The sequence below is a fragment of the Nerophis lumbriciformis genome, linkage group LG08 (assembly GCF_033978685.3).
Source record: "Nerophis lumbriciformis linkage group LG08, RoL_Nlum_v2.1, whole genome shotgun sequence".
Taxonomy (NCBI): Eukaryota; Metazoa; Chordata; class Actinopteri; order Syngnathiformes; family Syngnathidae; genus Nerophis; species Nerophis lumbriciformis.
In genome coordinates this window covers 20,558,954-20,578,307 of record NC_084555.2, presented here as the reverse complement: position 1 = coordinate 20,578,307, position 19,354 = coordinate 20,558,954, and the positions used below count along the sequence as shown (strand labels likewise).

Genomic DNA, 19,354 nt, shown 5'->3' with positions numbered 1-19,354 from the left:
CCTTGCACGCTACATCGCTGCAACAAAGATGACGAGGAGAAGACGCTGCCGAAGGTGAGCCACGTAAAGAACCGCCCACAAAACAGCGCATCCGCAAGAGACTGTCAGAAAGCGGCTTGAAGACGATCTGTAAAACATAATCTATGCAACATTTTGACCAAAGAACCACCATTACATGTTACGTAGACCACAAGGAAGTGTTTTACATTTAGAAAAAATATATATAATATGACTCCTTTAATGCGCCCTATAATCCGATGTACCTTTTATGTGAAAAAAAGATAAAAATAGACCATTTATCGGCAGTGGGCCTTATAATCCGGTGCGCCCTATGGTCCGGAAAATACAGTATTGTCTCAAATAACACCAGAAAAGGATTCGTCGTTTTTAACAAATAAAAAGTCACTAAGAGGATTGGGAAAGTCTGCAGATCAGCGCAGAACAACGGAATGAAACTTAAAAAAATGCTGGGTGCTGGTTTAGATTTAAAGATTGCTTATTCTCTCATTTCTCTGTCAGTCAAAAAGGGATTCGTTTGAGACAGATCATCCAATCATCATGCAGACGCCTCGTGTCCAGGCAAGCCCACTGCCCCATAGACCTTCAGAGCTGAGTGTTTATCCAATGACAGTCCAGGTTCGCTGCAGTGGAACAATCCACTCTATGCTTCTCCATGGGCTTCTTTGGATAATGAGCGTCAACACTGTTCAATGCACTGTGACGCCACGGAAATGAATGAGAAGAAGGTTGCGTCAGTGATCTGTGACTGGTTAGCAGTGATAATCAAAGGTCAGTAGTGTGATTTGTGTAAAGGCACATCAGGCATGACTTGCTGTATTGAGATCCGTATAAATCCTGAAAATGTAAATACAAACCGCGGCAACATTGCTGAGATATTTAAAAAACAATCTAGCCTTCCTTCATTCTTCCTCCAAACGAGCCGTTTGGAATTTGCTCTGTCCTCCGATGTTGTCTGCCTTGTGGCGTCAGCGGACATCTCCATATATGGTAGAAATTTACCCAAAGACCTTTGCGCAAGTCTGCTATTGTAGTCCGACGCTGCGGCCAATAAGCAACTTATTTTTGTCCATCCTCTTGTTGTGAGACATACTGGCTCGTACATGCACATGCATCCTCCGCCATTGCCTTTTCTAACAAAAAGTAGCGTATAGTTGGAACTAGGGTTGTACGGTATACCGGCATTAGTATAGTACTGCGATACTAATGAATCATATACGGTACTATACCACCTCTAAAAATTACCGGTTAGCTACTTTTAAATCACTAATCCTCGTCTCCATGGCGACAAATGAAGTAAGTTTTTTTACAAGTATCATCCCTGCAGGACGAGGAATAGCTAAACATGTTTCAAAACACATCTTAGCTCACTGGCGTCATTAGCGGTGATGCCAATCAGGAATGTAAACAAATGCCATTGGTGGATCTACACCTAACATCCACTGTAATGATACCAAGTACAGTAGCGTATCTAGTCGATACTACTATGATTGTGTTGATATTTTTTGGCATCACAACATCTTCTTTCGTTTTTATGAAATGTATATTATGTTTATAAACTCAGAAAATATGTCCCTGGACACAGGAGGACTTTGAATGTGACCAATGTATGATCCTGTAACGACTTGGTATCGGATTGATACCCAAATTTGTGGTATCATCCAAAACTAATTTAAAGTATCAAACAACAGAAGAATAAGTGATTATTACATTTTAACAGAAGTGTAGATGGAACATGTTAAAAGACAAAGTAAGCAGATATTAACAGTAGATGAACAAGTAGATTAATAATTAATTTTCTACCACTTGTCCTTAATAACTTTGACAAAATTATAGAATGGAAAATAACACAATATGTTACTGCATACGCCATACTTGCCAACCTTGAGACCTCCAATTTCGGGAGGTGGGGGGTGGTTGCTGGGGGCGTGGTTGGGGCGGGGGCATGGTTGGGGGCGTGGTTAAGAGGGGAGGAGTATATTTACAGCTAGAATTCACCAAGTCAAGCATTTCATATATATATATATATATATATATATATATACATATATATATATATCCCCGCGACCCCGAAGGGAATAAGCGATAGTAAATGGATGGATGGATGGATATATATATATATATATATATATATATATATATATATATATATAAATAGAAGAAATACTTGAATTTCAGTGTTCATTTATTTACACATATACACACACACATAACACTCATCTACTCATTGTTGAGTTAAGGGTTGAATTGTCCATCCTTGTTCTATTCTCTGTCACTATTTTTCTAACCATGCTGAACACCCTCTCTGATTATGCATTGATGTGTGGCACGCACAAAAGTGCTTTCATCAAATGCACTAGATGGCAGTATTGTCCTGTTTAAGACTGTCACAACATTGCTGTTTACGGCAGACGAACTGCTTTACGGTAGACGTTCTTTATATTGTGGGAAAGCGGACTCAGGTCCGCATGGAGCTGGAGGGGGCGTGGCCTCCAGCTCCGCCTGAATTTCGGGAGATTTTCGGGAGAAAATTTGTCCCGGGAGGTTTTCGGGAGAGGCGCTGAATTTTGGGAGTCTCCCGGAAAATCTGGGAGGGTTGGCAAGTATGGCATACGCAGCCAAATTAGGAGACTCTGTTTAATTACGTACTAATAAAAGACAAGGTGTCTTGTATATTCACTGTCTTGTTTAAGAACAAACTTGCAAAATAAAGTTGATTTGATTTGATTTGATTTGCAATAAGAAACATATGTTTGATGTACCGTAAGATGTTTTGTTAAAATAAAGCCAAATAATGCAATTTTTAATGGTCCCCTTTATTTAGAAAAGCACCGAAAAGTATCGAAAAAATGTTGGTACCGGTACCAAAATTTTGGTATCGGGACAACACTATTTTGCACTTATATCTGTCAGTAGACTTCATATGGAAGCACTAAAAAACTACAACAAAGTAAACAGGGAGAAGAAGCAGTCGAAGTGTAGGCACGTAAATAAGACCGCCCACAAAATGTTCTATCCTTTCTATCTATTCAAGCTGTAAGAAAGCAGCTTAAAGACGGTCTGTAAAATATAATCATGCAAAAAAGAACCACCATTACATGTTACGTAGACCACAAAGAAGTGTTTTAATTGTATAAAAACACAATCTCTGAGCTGCCACCTTAACGTAATAGAGGAGTTTGCGTGTCCCAATGATCCTAGGAGCTATGTTGTCCGGGGGCTTTATGCCGCCTGGTAGGGTCTCCCAAGACAAACTGGTCCTAGGTGAGGGATCAGACAAAGAGCAGCTCGAAGACCTCCATGAAAAATAAAAATCAAGGACCCAGATTTCCCTCGCCCGGACGCGGGTCACCGGGGCCCCCCTCTGGAGCCAGGCCCGGAGGTGGGGCACGATGGCGAGCACCTGGTGGCCGGGCCTGTCCCCATGGGGCCCGGCCGGGCACAGCCCAAAGATGCAACGTGGGTCCCCACTCCAATGGGCTCACCACCCATAGCAGGGGTCATAGAGGTCGGGTGCGATGTGAGCTGGGCGGCAGCCGAAGGCAGGGCACTTGGCGGTCCGATCCTCGGCTGTCTAGCTCTTGGGACGTGGAACGTCACCTCGCTGGGGGGGAAGGAGCCTGAGCTAGTGCGCGAGGTGGAGAAGTTCCGGCTAGATATAGTCAGACTCACTTCGAAGCACAGCAAGGGCTCTGGAACCAGTTCTCTCGAGAGGGGCTGGACTCTCTTCCACTCTGGCGTTGCCGACAGTGAGAGGCGACGAGCTGGGGTGGCAATTCTTGTTTCCCCCCGGCTCAGAGCCTGTACGTTGGAGTTCAACCCGGTGGACGAGAGGGTAGCTTCCCTCCGCCTTCGGGTGGGGGAACGGGTCCTGACTGTGGTTTGCGCTTATGCGCCAAGCCGCAGCTCAGAGTACCCACCCTTTTTGGATTCACTCGAGGGAGTACTTGAGAGTGCTCCCCCGGGCTTAGCGGGTCTGCTAACACAGACCCGCAGACGTGAGCACATCACCCCTATTTTAGCGTCCCTTCACTGGCTCCCTGTGCGTTACCGAATACATTTTAAACTCCTTTTATTTGTTTTTAAATGTCTAAACAACCTCGCGCCAACCTATCTCTCCGACCTCCTTCAGCCTTACTGCCCCACCCGATCCTTAAGATCAGCCGATCAGCTGCTGTTGATGGTCCCTGACACAAGGCTGAAGCTTAGAGGTGACAGAGCTTTCGCCGTTGCTGCTCCCAAGCTCTGGAACGACCTACCCCTGAGTGTTAGACAAGCCTCCTCTCTTCCTGTTTTTAAATCTCTCTTAAAAACATACTTTTATTCCATGGCTTTTAACACTGAGTGATATCCATCCTGCAATGGCGCCCCATAATACACCTGCTGTGATCCTGTTTTTATGTTTTTATTAATTCTATTTTAATTATTTATTTTTTATCGTGTTCTGTTTGTGTTGTGTTGTGTTTGCTCGGTACTCGTTTTATCTTTTAACCTGCTCATTGTACAGCACTTTGGCAACCCTGTGGTAAATTTTAAATGTGCTCTATAAATAAAGTTGATTTGATTTGATTTGATTTGATTCCCTCGTTCTACTGGGGGACTTCAATGCTCATGTTGGCAATGACAGTGAAACCTGGAGAGGCGTGATTGGGAAGAATGGCTGTCCGGATCTGAACCCGAGCGGTGTTTTGTTATTGGACTTTTGTGCCCGTCACAGATTGTCCATAACGAACACCATGTTCAAACATAAGGGTGTCCATATGTGCACTTGGCACCAGGACACCCTAGGCCGCAGTTCCATGATCGACTTTGTAGTTGTGTCATCGGATTTGCGGCCTCATGTTTTGGACACTCGGGTGAAGAGAGGGGCGGAGCTTTCTACCGATCACCACCTGGTGGTGAGTTGGCTGCGATGGTGGGGGAGGATGCCGGACAGACCTGGCAGGCCTAAACGCATTGTGAGGGTTTGCTGGGAACGTCTGGCAGAGTCTCCTGTCAGAGAGAGTTTCAATTCCCACCTCCGGAAGAACTTTGAACTTGTCACGAGGGAGGTGCTGGACATTGAGTCCGAATGGACCATGTTCCGCTCCTCCATTGTCGAGGCGGCTGATTGGAGCTGTGGCCGCAAGGTAGTTGGTGCTTGTCGTGGCCTTAATCCTAGAACCCATTAGTGGACACCGGCGGTGAGGGATGCCGTCAAGCTGAAGAAGGAGTCCTATCGGGTTCTTTTGGCTCATAGGACTCCTGAGGCAGCGGACAGGTACCGACAGGCCAAGCGGTGTGCGGCTTCAGCGGTCGCAGAGGCAAAAACTCGGACATGGGAGGAGTTCGGGGAGGCCATGGAAAACGACTTCCGGACGGCTTCGAAGCAATTCTGGACCACCATCCGCCGCCTCAGGAAGGGGAAGCAGTGCACTATCAACACCGTGTATGGCGAGGATGGTGTTCTGCTGACCTCGACTGCGGATGTTGTGGATCGGTGGAGGAAATACTTCGAAGACCTCCTCAATCCCACCAACACGTCTTCCTATGAGGAAGCAGTGCCTGGGGAGTCTGTGGTGGGCTCTTCTATTTCTGGGGCTAAGGTTGCTGAGGTGGTTAAAAAGCTCCTCGGTGGCAAGGCCCCGGGGGTAGATGAGATCCGCCCGGAGTTCCTTAAGGCTCTGGATGCTGTGGGGCTGTCTTGGTTGACAAGACTCTGCAGCATCGCGTGGACATCGGGGGCGGTACCTCTGGATTGGCAGACCGGGGTGGTGGTTCCTCTCTTTAAGAAGGGGAACCGGAGGGTGTGCTCTAACTATCGTGGGATCACACTCCTCAGCCTTCCCGGTAAGGTCTATTCAGGTGTACTGGAGAGGAGGCTACGCCGGATAGTCGAACCTCGGATTCAGGAGGAACAGTGTGGTTTTCGTCCTGGTCGTGGAACTGTGGACCAGCTCTATACTCTCGGCAGGGTCCTTGAGGGTGCATGGGAGTTTGCCCAACCAGTCTACATGTGTTTTGTGGACTTGGAGAAGGCATTCGACCGTGTCCCTCGGGAAGTCCTGTGGGGAGTGCTCCGAGAGTATGGGGTATCGGACTGTCTGATTGTGGCAGTCCGCTCTCTGTATGCTCAGTGCCAGAGCTTGGTCCGCATTGCCGGCAGTAAGTCGGACACGTTTCCAGTGAGGGTTGGACTCCGCCAAGGCTGCCCTTTGTTACCGATTCTGTTCATAACTTTTATGGACAGAATTTCTAGGCGCAGTCAGGCGTTGAGGGGATCTGGTTTGGTGGCTGCAGGATTAGGTCTCTGCTTTTTGCAGATGATGTGGTCCTGATGGCTTCATCTGGCCAGGATCTTCAGCTCTCACTGGATCGGTTCGCAGCCGAGTGTGAAGCGACTGGGATGAGAATCAGGAAAAGGGTGGAGTGCCATCTCCGGGTTGGGGAGGAGATCTTTCCCCAAGTGGAGGAGTTCAAGTACCTCGGAGTCTTGTTCACGAGTGAGGGAAGAGTGAATAGTGAGATCGACAGGCGGATCGGTGCGGCGTCTTCAGTAATGCGGACGATGTATCGATCCGTTGTGGTGAAGAAGGAGCTGAGCCGGAAGGCAAAGCTCTCAATTTACCGGTCGATCTACGTTCCCATCCTCACCTATGGTCATGAGCTTTGGGTTATGACCGAAAGGACAAGATCACGGGTACAAGCGGCCAAAATGAGTTTCCTCCGCCGGGTGGCGGGGCTCTCCCTTAGAGATAGGGTGAGAAGCTCTGCCATCCGGGGGGAGCTCAAAGTAAAGCCGCTCCTCCTCCACATCGAGAGGAGCCAGATGAGGTGGTTCAGGCATCTGGTCAGGATGCCACCCGAACGCCTCCCTAGGGAGGTGTTTAGGGCACGTCCGACCGGTAGGAGGCCACGGGGAAGACCCAGGACACGTTGGGAAGACTATGTCTCCCGGCTGGCCTGGGAACGCCTCGGGGTCCCACAGGAAGAGCTGGACGAAGTGGCTGGAGAGAGGGAAGTCTGGGCTTCCCTGCTTAGGCTGCTGCCCCCGCGACCCGACCTCGGATAAGCGGAAGAAGATGGATGGATGGCAATCATAATATGACCCCTTAAGGACTAATGGTAGTAATCTCTTGCGCTTGGTCAATAAACCTTCTAAAAAGCAGCAGCGTCTCTATCGGGACACTACAATACGAACAAATAGCATGCATTGCCTTGTTTTGAAGTTCCTGTGCAATTTTCTGTACTCTTATTTTCTGTGTCACATACGTTACGATTTAAAAATAGCTTCTTATCACATTAGGATATGACTGCAAATTATTTGACCTGCCCTTATCCCTATCTTTCATATAATATGAATCCAAAAGTGATATACTGGGAGTAAATCTAATTGAAGTAATCATCAGGTTTGTGTCCTTTGCCTCATGGTTTTCAGTGTTGTAACCGTAATGTACAAACAAATCAAAGCTGATCATGATAGGAGGCAAATACAGCAGTAGAAAAAAAATACATATTTGCATAATCATGTTAAAGCCTGCAGCACGGTGGAAGAGGGGTTAGTGCATCTGCCTCACAATACGAAGGTCCTGAATAGTCCTGAGTTCAATCCCGGGCTCGGGATCTTTCTGTGTGGAGTTTGCATGTTCTCCCCGTGACTGCGTGGGTTCCCTCCGGGTTCCCTCCGGGTTCCCTCCGGGTACTCCGGCTTCCTCCCACCTCCAAAGACATGCACCTGGGGATAGGTTGATTGGCGACACTAAATTGGCCGTAGTGTGTGAATGTGAGTGTGAATGTTGTCTGTCTATCTGTGTTGGCCCTGCAATGAGATGGCGACTTGTCCAGGGTGTACACCGCCTTCCGCCCGATTGTAGATTGTAGCTGAGATAGGGTTCAGCGCCCCCCGCGACCCGGAAGGAATAAGCGGCAGAAAATGGATGGATGGATGTTCAAGCCCTCGGTTAACCAAAGTACAGTTGCCGCATTTTGAATAATTGAGCAAGGCAAGCTGCTGTCTCCACACATTTTCACTGGTTCTGGCATGGAAATATAGGATGAATACTTTATGACTGGGATCTCTGGGATTGCGAGTGATATTTTCCCAACTACCAGTCTCATCATACTGTATACACTGTAATGTTGTACATGGTCATTGGTATATATTGTATATATGTTATAGACATAATATAATATATCTGTATACATATTATTCTGTACACATTATGTATATATTCGTATATATGTTAGATTTTTTTATCGCTATATTAGTCTATTTATACCTGCATTGTCCTTTCCATCCTTACACTTTTCATCATTGTAACTGAGCTACTGTGTTGAACAATTTCCCTTGTGGATCATTAAAGTTTGTCTAAGTCTAAGTCTATCATATGTATGACAACTTTGAAGCACGCAAACGTAATTTGTCGTAAATCCCTGAATTTGGATCAGTTATTTTAGTTGGTATAAAATTGAAAACTAACAAATAGATATTCCCGCATTCAGATCAAGGTAAGTTTAGTAGTCCCTGTATTGTTTTTTTGTTTTTTCCACTAAGGTGTGATGTTGATAAATACATGTGGTGTAAATAAGAAAAACAGCAAGCGGATGTGAGGTTACTCCAATATTGTGGCAGTCAGCAGTATTGAATTTCACTTTCTTTTTTAAAAACTCCAGGAGGTTTCGACTTTGATTAAGTGACCTATTTTTCAGTTTGACGCATGTGTGAAATGAAATGTTAAATGGCTTTATTGCAAACATTATTAGCCCTTATCGTGATTTCTATGGCTTCACTGCAATGTGACTGCAGAGTGCTCGCACACACAACAACATGACGCTCTTCCCAATGGTGAGGAGGTGGTTTGCCATCTCAGTGCTCCGGTTAATGTAAGGCATGAGAAGAGAATGAGGTAATGCAACTGTTGGTGAGTCAACTGATACGCAGGACAATGTTCATCATTTATATCTTCTAGGACAATCAAAGCACTGTTAATGGATTGTTTAGACCAGTGTTTTTCAACCACTGTGCCGCGGCACACAAGTGTACTGTGAGATACAGTCTGGTGTGCCGTGGGAGATTATCTAATTTCATCTATTTGGGGTAAAAATATTTTTTGCAAACTAGTAATTATAGTCTGCAAAGGATGTGTTGTTGTTGTGTGTCGGTGCTGTCTAGAGCTCGGCAGAGTAACCGTGTAATACTCTTCCATATCAGTAGGTCGCAGCCGGTAGCTAATTGCTTTGTAGATGTCGGAAACAGCGGGAGGCAGTGTGCAGGTAAAAAGGTGTCTAATGCTTAAACCGAAAATAAACAAAACGTGAGTGCCCCTAAGAAAAGGCATTAAAGTTTTATGGATGGCTGGGCAGAACAAAACAAAATCTGAACTGACTACAAAGAAAACAAAAACAGAATGCTGGACGACAGCAAAGACTTACTGTGGAGCAAAGACGGCGTCCACAAAGTACATCCGAACATGACATGACAATCAACAATGTCCCCACAAAGAAGGATAAAAACCACTGAAATATTCTTGATTGCTAAAACAAAGTAGATGCGATAAATATCGCTCAAAGGAAGACATGAAACTGCTTCAGAAAAGTACCAAAAAAAGAGAAAAAGCCACCAAAATAGGAGCGCAAGACAATAACTAAAACACTAAACACAGGAAAACACCAAAAAAGTCAAAATAAGTCAGGGTGTGATGTGACAGGTGGTGACAGTACACCTACTTTGAGACAAGAGCTATATTGATGCATGCTTGGTTATGCTTTAAAGTCATATCCAACAATTGCGACAACGACTCTTTACTGTCAACTCGTTTTTTAATGATTTCTGCTGGTGGTGTGCCTCCGGATTTTTTCAACACAAAAAATGTGCCATTGCTCAAAAAATGTTGAAAAACACTGGTTTAGACAATCATTTGTGTTGTTTTTTCCACTGTAGCAACCTGACATGAGTTGCTACAGTGGAGCACAGTGCTTATCAATTATTTTCTTCTACGCGCCCCCGAGGGAGAAGAAAACATTTTGCCCCTTCCCCCCAGCGACTAAAAATAATATGTGCCTATACAAATTCTTATAAGTACACCTCTGGATAATAATTAGCGGTGTAGCGATTCATCTACTTCATCGATCTATATTCCTAAGATTCAAATACATCGATCTGTGCACTGCAAGTTGGCTTTCGGGAGGATATATAACGATCTAACATTATTTTGAAAGGTAATTAATCGATTGTATTGATACTAGAAAATAAAACATAGGATTTAAGAACAGCATACTTGATATAAAGTTATTTTTTAGCATTTGTAATGATAAATACCGTATTTCTCGAGCTATAGAGCGCACCAGTACTTAAGACACACCCACCAAATTTTGGAAGAAATAAATATTTGTACATATAAGTTCAAAGTTTTAGTACCCACGATTGTCACACACACACTAGTTGTGGCGAAATTGTTATTAGCTGCACTGGATGCAGATGTAAACCGGTACAAAAGATTTTGTAAATGTTTATTGACATACCTTAATTGCTTCAGAACAACATATATATATATATATATATATATATATATATATATATATATATATATATACAGTCGTGCTCATAAGTTTACTTACCCTAGGAGAATTTATGATTTATTGGCCATTCTTCAGAGAATATGAATGATAACACAAAAACCTTTCTTCCACTCATGCTTAATGGTCGTGTGAAGCTATTTATTGGCAAACAACTGTGTTTACTCTTCTTGAATCAAAATGACAAAAGAAAGTACCCAAATGACCCTGACCAAAAGTTTACATGCCCCAGTGACTTTGATCTGATAACATGCACAAAAGTTGACACAAACAGGTTTGAATGGCTAATCAAGGTTCCAATCCTCACCTGTAACCTGTTTGTTTGTAATTAATGTGTGTGTATAAAAGGTCAGTGAGTTTCTGGGCTTCTGACAGACCATTGCATCTTTCATCCAGTGCTGCACAGATGTTTCTGGATTCTGAGTGATGGGGAAGGCAAAATAATTGTCAAAGGATCTGTGAGAAAAGTTAATTGAACTGCATAAAACAGGAAAGGGGTATAAAAAGATATCCAAGGAATTGAGAATGCCAATCAGCAGTGTTCAAAGGCTGATTAAGAAGTGGAAAATGAGAGATTCAGGTCAGCAAAGATTTCCGCCACAACTGCCAGGAAAACTGTTCGAGTTGCATGGAAAAATCCACAAATAACTTCAGCTGAAATACAAGACTCTCTGGCTCAGTGGCCTTGTGGTTAGGGTGTTCGCCCTGAGATCGGGAGGTCGTGAGTTCAAACCCCGAGTCATACCAAATACTATAAAAATGGGACCCTCTACCTCCCTGCTTGTCACTCAGCATCAAGGCTTGGAATTGGGGGTTAAATCACCCAAAAAATTCCCGGGTGCGGCCACCGCTGCTGCTCAATGCTCCCCTCACCTTCCAGGGGGTGATCAAGGGGATGGACAAATTGCACCACACCTAGTGTGTGTGTGACTATCATTGGTACTTTAACTTAAACTTTAACTTTCAAGTCATGATTGGAATCGAATCGTTAAAACCAATCATTATACCCCCAATAACATTGTATCCTTATTAACATGGTTGAGGTAAGCTGCAGGCAGCGTCCTTCCCTCCCTAAGCAGATCAGGTTTGGGTGTGTCTTTTAGCTGAGGGCAGCAGATTGAGTGCACCAGGTGGAGATGATTTGGTGATTAGGGGAGTTGGCAGACACTCAGTGACAGGAGAGTGAGAGGAATCAGGATGAAAGAAATGTTTGGAGAGACTGGACTCAGAAGAGGAGACGGCAGGGGAAAGCTTGTTTCAAACAAAGAAGTAGGAGCCTGTGAGCTTGAATGTATGTTATGTGCCTGAACTGTGGATGCTGTATACTTGAGAATTTGGAAAATCTGATGTGATTTAATTTTAGTAGGTGAAGTAGGGCAGCACGGTGACACAGGGGTTAGTGCATGTGCCTCACAATACGAAGGTCCTGAGTTCAATCCCGGGCTCGGGATCTTTCTGTGTGGAGTTTGCATGTTCTCCCTGTGACTGCGTGGGTTCCCTCCAAAGACATGCACCTGGGGATTGGTTGATTGGCAACACTAAATTGGCCCTAGTGTGTGAATGTGAGTGTGAATGTTGTCTGTCTATCTGTGTTGGCCCTGTGATGAGGTGGCGACTTGTCCAGGGTGCACCCCGCCTTCCGCCCTTTAGTTTACGGACTGTAAGCCGCTACTTTCTTCCCAAGCTATGAACCCTGCGGCTTATACAAAAGGTGCGGCTGATCTATAAATTAGTTTTCTTCACAAACAGAGAATAGATTTAGCAAAAAAAAATCAATGTACTAAAGAATCTTTTCAAACATAAGGGGTGTTTACAAAGTACAAGGAAGAAGAATCCTGATAAATATCTTAAACCTTATTAAAAAAGGAGGAAATCTTTATCTCATCAAGGATGAATAAATACATCAGTGACCTTTTAGATTATATATATTTTTTAGATTAGTTTATTTCAAAAGGGACAATGCAATGTCATAAAACACATGGTTGAATTAGCCAAAAGGCTAGTTTTCATCTGTAGTCCCCTGGCCATGTTGTAAAAAAGGCAGTAAAAATTACAATTTAAAAGAAAAGAAAGAGAGAGAGAAAGAAAATAAGCACACAATACATATACAATGTGATAAAAAATAAAATACAACATCACAACATAACATTTGTCATAGTATCAAAACAGGCTCATCTTTTAGTGCTGGCAGCTGTAGGCGTTGACAAGCCACATTTTAAATGTTATTGTGAAGGCCTTGTAAGTTTTCTGTATTGTTTTATCAGCCTTTGTACTGCTGTGTTACAGGCACCGTTTGGAAACAATTAAAGTACCTAAACATCTATATTCACAATGTATATATATATAAGTGGCTTACAGTCCGGTGCGGCTAATGTATGAAAAACATGTTTTTTTCCGTCTAAAGTTTTGTTGGGTACGGCTTAAATTCCGGAAAATACGGTGTACATTTCGTCATTTACTGTGCAACGACAAGAAGAAGTGCCTGTCAACGTCCAAGAAATCAATCAATCAAAATGTATTTAAATGGCCTTTAGTCACAAGGGTCTCAAGAGGCTTCACAAACTCACGTTGTCATCTCCTGATCCAAACCCACATCAGGGCAAGGGAAAACTCAAAAGACTCCAGCTGGGGAAAAAGAAGAACCTCCCCATCCGGGGTAATCGGTTGCAATGGATGTCGAGTGGGTACATTATATTGAATTGTTGAATTATAGATAATGTGGGTGTATTAACTGTATCCACTCGGCATCCATTGCACCGGTCACCCAAGGTTTCTCATTGTTCCCATTGGGTTGAGATTTTTCTTGCCCTGATTGGGGATCTGAGCCGAGGATGTCATTGTGGCTTGTGCAGCCCTTTGAGACATTTGTAATTAAAGGCTATATAAGTAAATTTTGATTGATTGATTGATTGATTGATGAAGTCCAGTACCTCGGGAGGCCAACAGATAGTCATGGAGTGATCGTCTTCCGGGCTTAGCCAGGTCAGCTACACAGAGACGTCCACATCTGGGCATGGAAGTCAGACACACATTTAAAATAACCCAATCCCAAAATTAACACAATCATCACCAGTCACTCAGGAAGCAAACCTAGCAATAGCACAAGCTAGAAACCTGCTTATAACTTGTTCTATGGTAGCATGCTCATGTATTTATTCTATAAAGTTGATTGTTCAGTTTAAATGACCGTAGAAACAATGACCATCCAATAAGTCTTTGATTTGGACATTTAAAAGACTGTAAAAAAAAATCAAAAGGTTATGATCAGTGATGATCCACTTGCAAACAAAGTACACCTCAAAATGCAGTATGGCCCAAATCGAAGCCAATGTTTCCTTTTCGATAAAGGTAGTTTTCTTTGTTAAATGTTCCATTCTATACATTTTCTACCGCTTGACCCTCGGGGGTCGCGGTGGGGCTGGAGCCTATCCTAGCTGCACTCGGGTGGAAGGCAGGGTTCATGACTAAAAATTGACAGGTTTTATCACACCCAGGTCGTTCCCCTGCAGAAATGTACCCCGAGGTATGTACGTGTAAAATATACCAACCGTGACTGTGTTATAGTGGCAGGACAAAGTATAAAGATACAGTATGTGTAGAAGATAAACATGACCCGCTACAGAGCTGTTTGTGGACATTCTGTTTAAATAAGACATGCAAACAGCTTGGAATTAACTCTTTATCCTAATCAATGGCAATCCATGGTTAGCTGTACAGGTTAAGTATTATTTTATTTTTACTTCTTCCCACAATTCCTCTGTTTTAACTCCTGGTTATTGCAGTGATTCATCAGTTCAGACTTGAGATGGAAACGCTAAAGCAACCCTAACCCCCAAGAGCTTTTTCCTTCAACCTTCATCTCCCAGACTCCCCTGTCCCACCTGATAAGTCACTGCTAATGATCTGGTATGGATTAGCCAAGGTTGCTTTTCTCTTTTCATCAATGATTAAACCTTGAGAACTCCTCTGATTCAAGAGGTAAGAACCAAGAGTGCTGTAAGGCCATTTTCTAATGTACAACCTTGGAGTACTCTGTCTTTAAGGTCAAATTTGTGATCGGCCTTCAAGGTCCACACATTCTCTGTATTAATCTGCATTATCCTGCACAACCAACATAATAACTTTTAGTTTTGCATTATACTAAATATACATGTAGAGTTGTACAATAGTTGCAAATTAAATGTCTTTGAATATTTTAAAGTTCATATTGGCGATGTCCCAATTAACTTTTTTTGGCCTCAAATCCCAATAAAATGTTTTGGCTTAAGATCCAATTCAATGTCAAGTTCCTATACAATCTAATAATACTTTGACAATATATTATAACAGAGGTTCTCAAACTTTTTTCACCAAGTAAAAAACTTGGATGTCCAAGTACAAACCCCGTTTCCATATGAGTTGGGAAATTGTGTTACATGTAAATATAAACGGAATACAATGATTTGCTAATCCTTTTCAACCCATATTCAATTGAATGCACTACAAAGACAAGATATTTGATGTTCAAACTCATAAACTTTATTTTTTTTTTGCAAATAATAATTAACTTAGAATTTCAGGGCTGCAACACGTGCCAAAGTAGTTGGGAAAGGGCATGTTCACCACTGTGTTACATGGCCTTTCCTTTTAACAACACTAGGAACTGAGGAGACACATTTTTTAAGCTTCTCAGGTGGAATTATTTCCCATTCTTGCTTGATGTACAGCTTAAGTTGTTCAACAGTCCGGGGGTCTCCGTTGTGGTATTTTAGGCTTCATAATGCGCCACACATTTTCAATGGGAGACAGGTCTGGACTACAGGCAGGCCAGTCTAGTACCCGCACTCTTTTACTATGAAGCCTCGTTGATGTAACACGTGGCTTGGCATTGTCTTGCTGAAATAAGCAGCGGTGTCCATGGTAACGTTGCTTGGATGACAACATATGTTGCTCCAAAACCTGTATGTACCTTTCAGCATTAATGGCGCCTTCACAGATGTGTAAGTTACCCATGTCTTGGGCACTAATACACCCCCATACCATCACAGATGCTGGCTTTTCAACTTTGCGCCTATAACAATCCGGATGGTTCTTTTCCTCTTTGGTCCGGAGGACACGACATCCACAGTTTCCAAAAACAATTTGAAATGTGGACTCGTCAGACCACAGAACACTTTTCCACTTTGTACCAGTCCATCTTAGATGAGCTCAGGCCCAGCGAAGCCGACGGCGTTTCTGGGTGTTGTTGAAAAAGGATGTTTGCCTTGCATAGGAGAGTTTTAACTTGCACTTACAGATGTAGCGACCAACTGTAGTTACTGACAGTGGGTTTCTGAAGTGTTCCTGAGCCCATGTGGTAATATCCTTTACACATTGATGTCGCTTGTTGATGCAGTACAGCCTGAGGGATCGAAGGTCACGGGCTTAGCTGCTTACGTGCAGTGAGTTCTCCAGATTCTCTGAATCCTTTGATGATATTACGGACCGTAGATGGTGAAATCCCTAAATTCCTTGCAACAGCTGGTTGAGAAAGGTTTTTCTTAAACTGTTCGACAATTTGCTCACGCATTTGTTGACAAAGTGGTAACCCTCACCCCATCTTTGTTTGTGAATGACTGAGCATTTCATGGAATCTACTTTTATACCCATTAATGGCACCCACCTGTACCCAATTTGCCTGTTCACCTGTGGGATGTTCCAAATAAGTGTTTGATGAGCATTCCTCAACTTTAGCAGTATTTATTGCCACCTTTCCCAATTTCTTTGCCACGTGTTGCTGGCATCAAATTCTAAAGTTAATGATTATATGCAAAAAAAAAAAAGTTTATGAGTTTGAACATCAAATATGTTGTCTTTGTAGCATATTCAACTGAATATGGGTTGAAAATGATTTGCAAATCATTGTATTCCGTTTATATTTACATCCAACACAATTTCCCAACTCATATGGAAACGGGGTTTGTACCACCATAATGACCAACATTAAAATACAGTAGCGTAGTAGGCCTAAGTATTCATTGAAAACAAGACAGAGGTTTTATTTAACAAGTGTATTTAATATTTTTGGCCACTGTAACATTAAATGTGTTATACTTGTATAGCGCTTTTCTACCTTCAAGGTACTCAAAGCGCTTTGACACTATTTCCACATTCACCTATTCACACACACATTCACACACTGATGGCGGGATCTACCATGCAAGGCGCTAACCACGACCCATCAAGAGCAAGGGTGAAGTGTCTTGCTCAAGGACACAACGGATGTGACAAGGTTGGTAGAAGGTGGGGATTTAACCAGGAACCCTCAGATTGCTGGTACGGCCACTCTCCCAACCGCGCCACACCGTCCCCGTAATTTTCCTCGACTGATGTATTAACATGTGTTTTTTTTTTTTTTTTTTAAATATGTATCATAATCTGCAAAGATACAAATAATTGCTATTGCGACATGCAGTGGACACATTTAGAACAGCTGTTTCTTTCATTCAAAAGTTTTCATCCCACGGGCCGGATAAAACCTGTTCCGCGGGCCGTACTTTTGACACCCCTGTACTAAGCGGTGCAATTAAAAGGTCTTTAATCAGGAAAATAATCCAGAAACTCCCAAAGGACGACGTGGCTCAGACGGTAGAGCGGCTCTGCAAGTTGAGGGTTTCATGTTCAATTCCAGCTTCCGCCATTCTAGTCACGGCCGTTGTGTCCTTGGGCAAGACACCAATACATGAATGCTTGATGGTGGTGCGAGGGGCCGTAGGTGCAAGTTGGCAGCCAGGCTTCCAGGACAGATGTGTCTACAAATCTAACTTGCCACCATCCATGTGTGAATGCTTCTCACTTCTCTGTGAAGCGCTTTGCGCTAAAGTTAAAGTACCAATGATAGTCACACACACTCTAGGTGTGGTGAAATGTGTCCTCTGCATTTGACCCATCCCCTTGTTTACCCCCTGGGAGGTGAGGGGAGCAGTGAGCGGCAGCGGTGGTCACACCCAGTAATCATTTTGGTGATTTAACCCCCAATTCCAACCCTTGATGTTGAGTGCCAAGCAGGGCGGTTAATGGGTCCCATTTTTATAGTCTTAGGTATGACTCGGCTGGGGTTTGAACTCACAACCTACCAATCTCAGGGCGGACACACTAACCACTAGGCCACTGAGCAGATGAGTTGTCAAGAAAAGCGCTTATATCTAAATCTAATACATCCAAACCCTCACGTATTAGGGAAAACACACGCCATGATCAGCCAAAGTCCACATGTGAGGACCAGCTGCCACCTTTTGAAAAAAGTCAAGTGAACTTAAAGCACACAAAACAGGAATCTGATGTCCAAACAGGAACGATGGCGATAACAGACAACCACAACACTAAAGAGTCCAAGCTGTCACCAGCAGAGTGACAGATTACAGCGCACGTAAATTTATTATGGTGTATTGAACAAGTACTAAAAAACTTTTTATGGCTGTGCCAGGACTTCACGTCACAGCACCCAATCGATTCCTTTGTTGAGGACCGATGTCTTTAATTCCATAGCCATATCCTGCCTGCTATTTGTCCTTACTCATTCCACCTGTTTATTGATCCTGCTGGGAACATGGTGACAATGAGGCTGTGTACCTAATGTGGAAATGAGAAGACTAGACTGTTTACTTTATTACTTCATTATTATTCTAATTATCGTCGTCTGTCTACCATGAGCTCGTCCTTTTCCAAGAGGACGGTTTCGATCCTATTGTCACCTCTGCCAGGAGGTCATGCATTTATCGGGTTTTGTCTGTTTGTTGGTTTTGTTAGTTGTCACCATACTCAAAACTTTATGAACAGACTATGAGACTTTCAGAAAATGTCAGAAATGGAATAATAATGTGATTTGATTTTGTAAGTGAGCCGCATCACTGCCACCATGTCCTGCCACGCGCCATTCTGTGTTAAATGGTAAATGGGTTATACTTGTATAGCTACCTTCAAGGTAGCACTTTGACACTATTTCCAAATTCACATATTCACACACTGATGGCGGGAGCTGCCATGCAAAGGCGCTAACCAGCAGCCATCAGGAGCAAGGGTGAAGTGTCTTGCTCAAGGACACAACGGACGTGACTAGGTTGGTAGAAAGTGGGGATCGAACCAGGTTGCTGGCACGGCCACTCTCCCAATTGCGCCACGCAGTCCCGTGTTCATTGCACAACTTTGCTAAGTATTTCATTTAATGTATTTTCTGTGTTTTTTTTATACAACTTTTTCTCAGTTTTGCTCACTCAATATCGGTCCAAGATAGGGTTGTCCCGATACCAATATGTTGGTACCGGTACCAAAATGTATTTTGATACTTTTTGATACTTTTTTAAATAAAGGGGACCAAAAAATGGCATTATTGTCTTAATTTTAACAAAAAATGTTACGGTACATAAAACATATGTTTCTCGTTGCAATTTTGCCCTTAAATACAATAGTAAACAACTTGTCTTTTAGTAGTAATGACTGACTACATTTCCATGCATGAACATAGTCAGATTTCTGAATTAGTTTTGTTTTTTGTATTTTCACAGCTAGTGTACATGTGATGTCCCACACACTCTAATGCGACTACGCCGTGTGCCACCGGTACACAGGTGGGCGCTTATTTCCTTTTAACGTGGATAAATGAATTTCCCCTCTGGTTGATCTATGACATCACACCAAAACTAGTAAACAGCCCAGCCCTTGTTATACCTGACGTCCGCTGTAATATTGGCACAGATTACAAGTAATATACGTCTCTTCATGGTTATGCTGATGTTAAATAGCAGACACTATCAAGAAATGGTCT

At 43.2% G+C, this 19,354-nt stretch overlaps 1 protein-coding gene across 3 annotated transcripts in view; it reads left to right on the top strand.

Annotated features, from left to right (window-relative positions):
- alk (ALK receptor tyrosine kinase) overlaps positions 1-19,354 on the top strand; it is a 946,171-nt gene that overhangs the window by 401,585 nt on the left and 525,232 nt on the right. Inside the window, exon 1 of one of the 3 annotated variants that reach the window (XM_061968451.1) lies at positions 11,732-11,841. The exons of 1 other annotated variant lie outside the window; for it this stretch is intronic. Coding sequence is in view for 1 of the 2 variants with exons in the window: in XM_061968450.1 (XP_061824434.1) it covers positions 11,779-11,863 (85 nt within the window). In the remaining variant the exon portion in view is untranslated. Of the gene's footprint in view, positions 1-11,731; positions 11,864-19,354 lie in introns of those variants that run through there. One more of the 3 variants, XM_061968450.1, reaches the window with a different exon arrangement.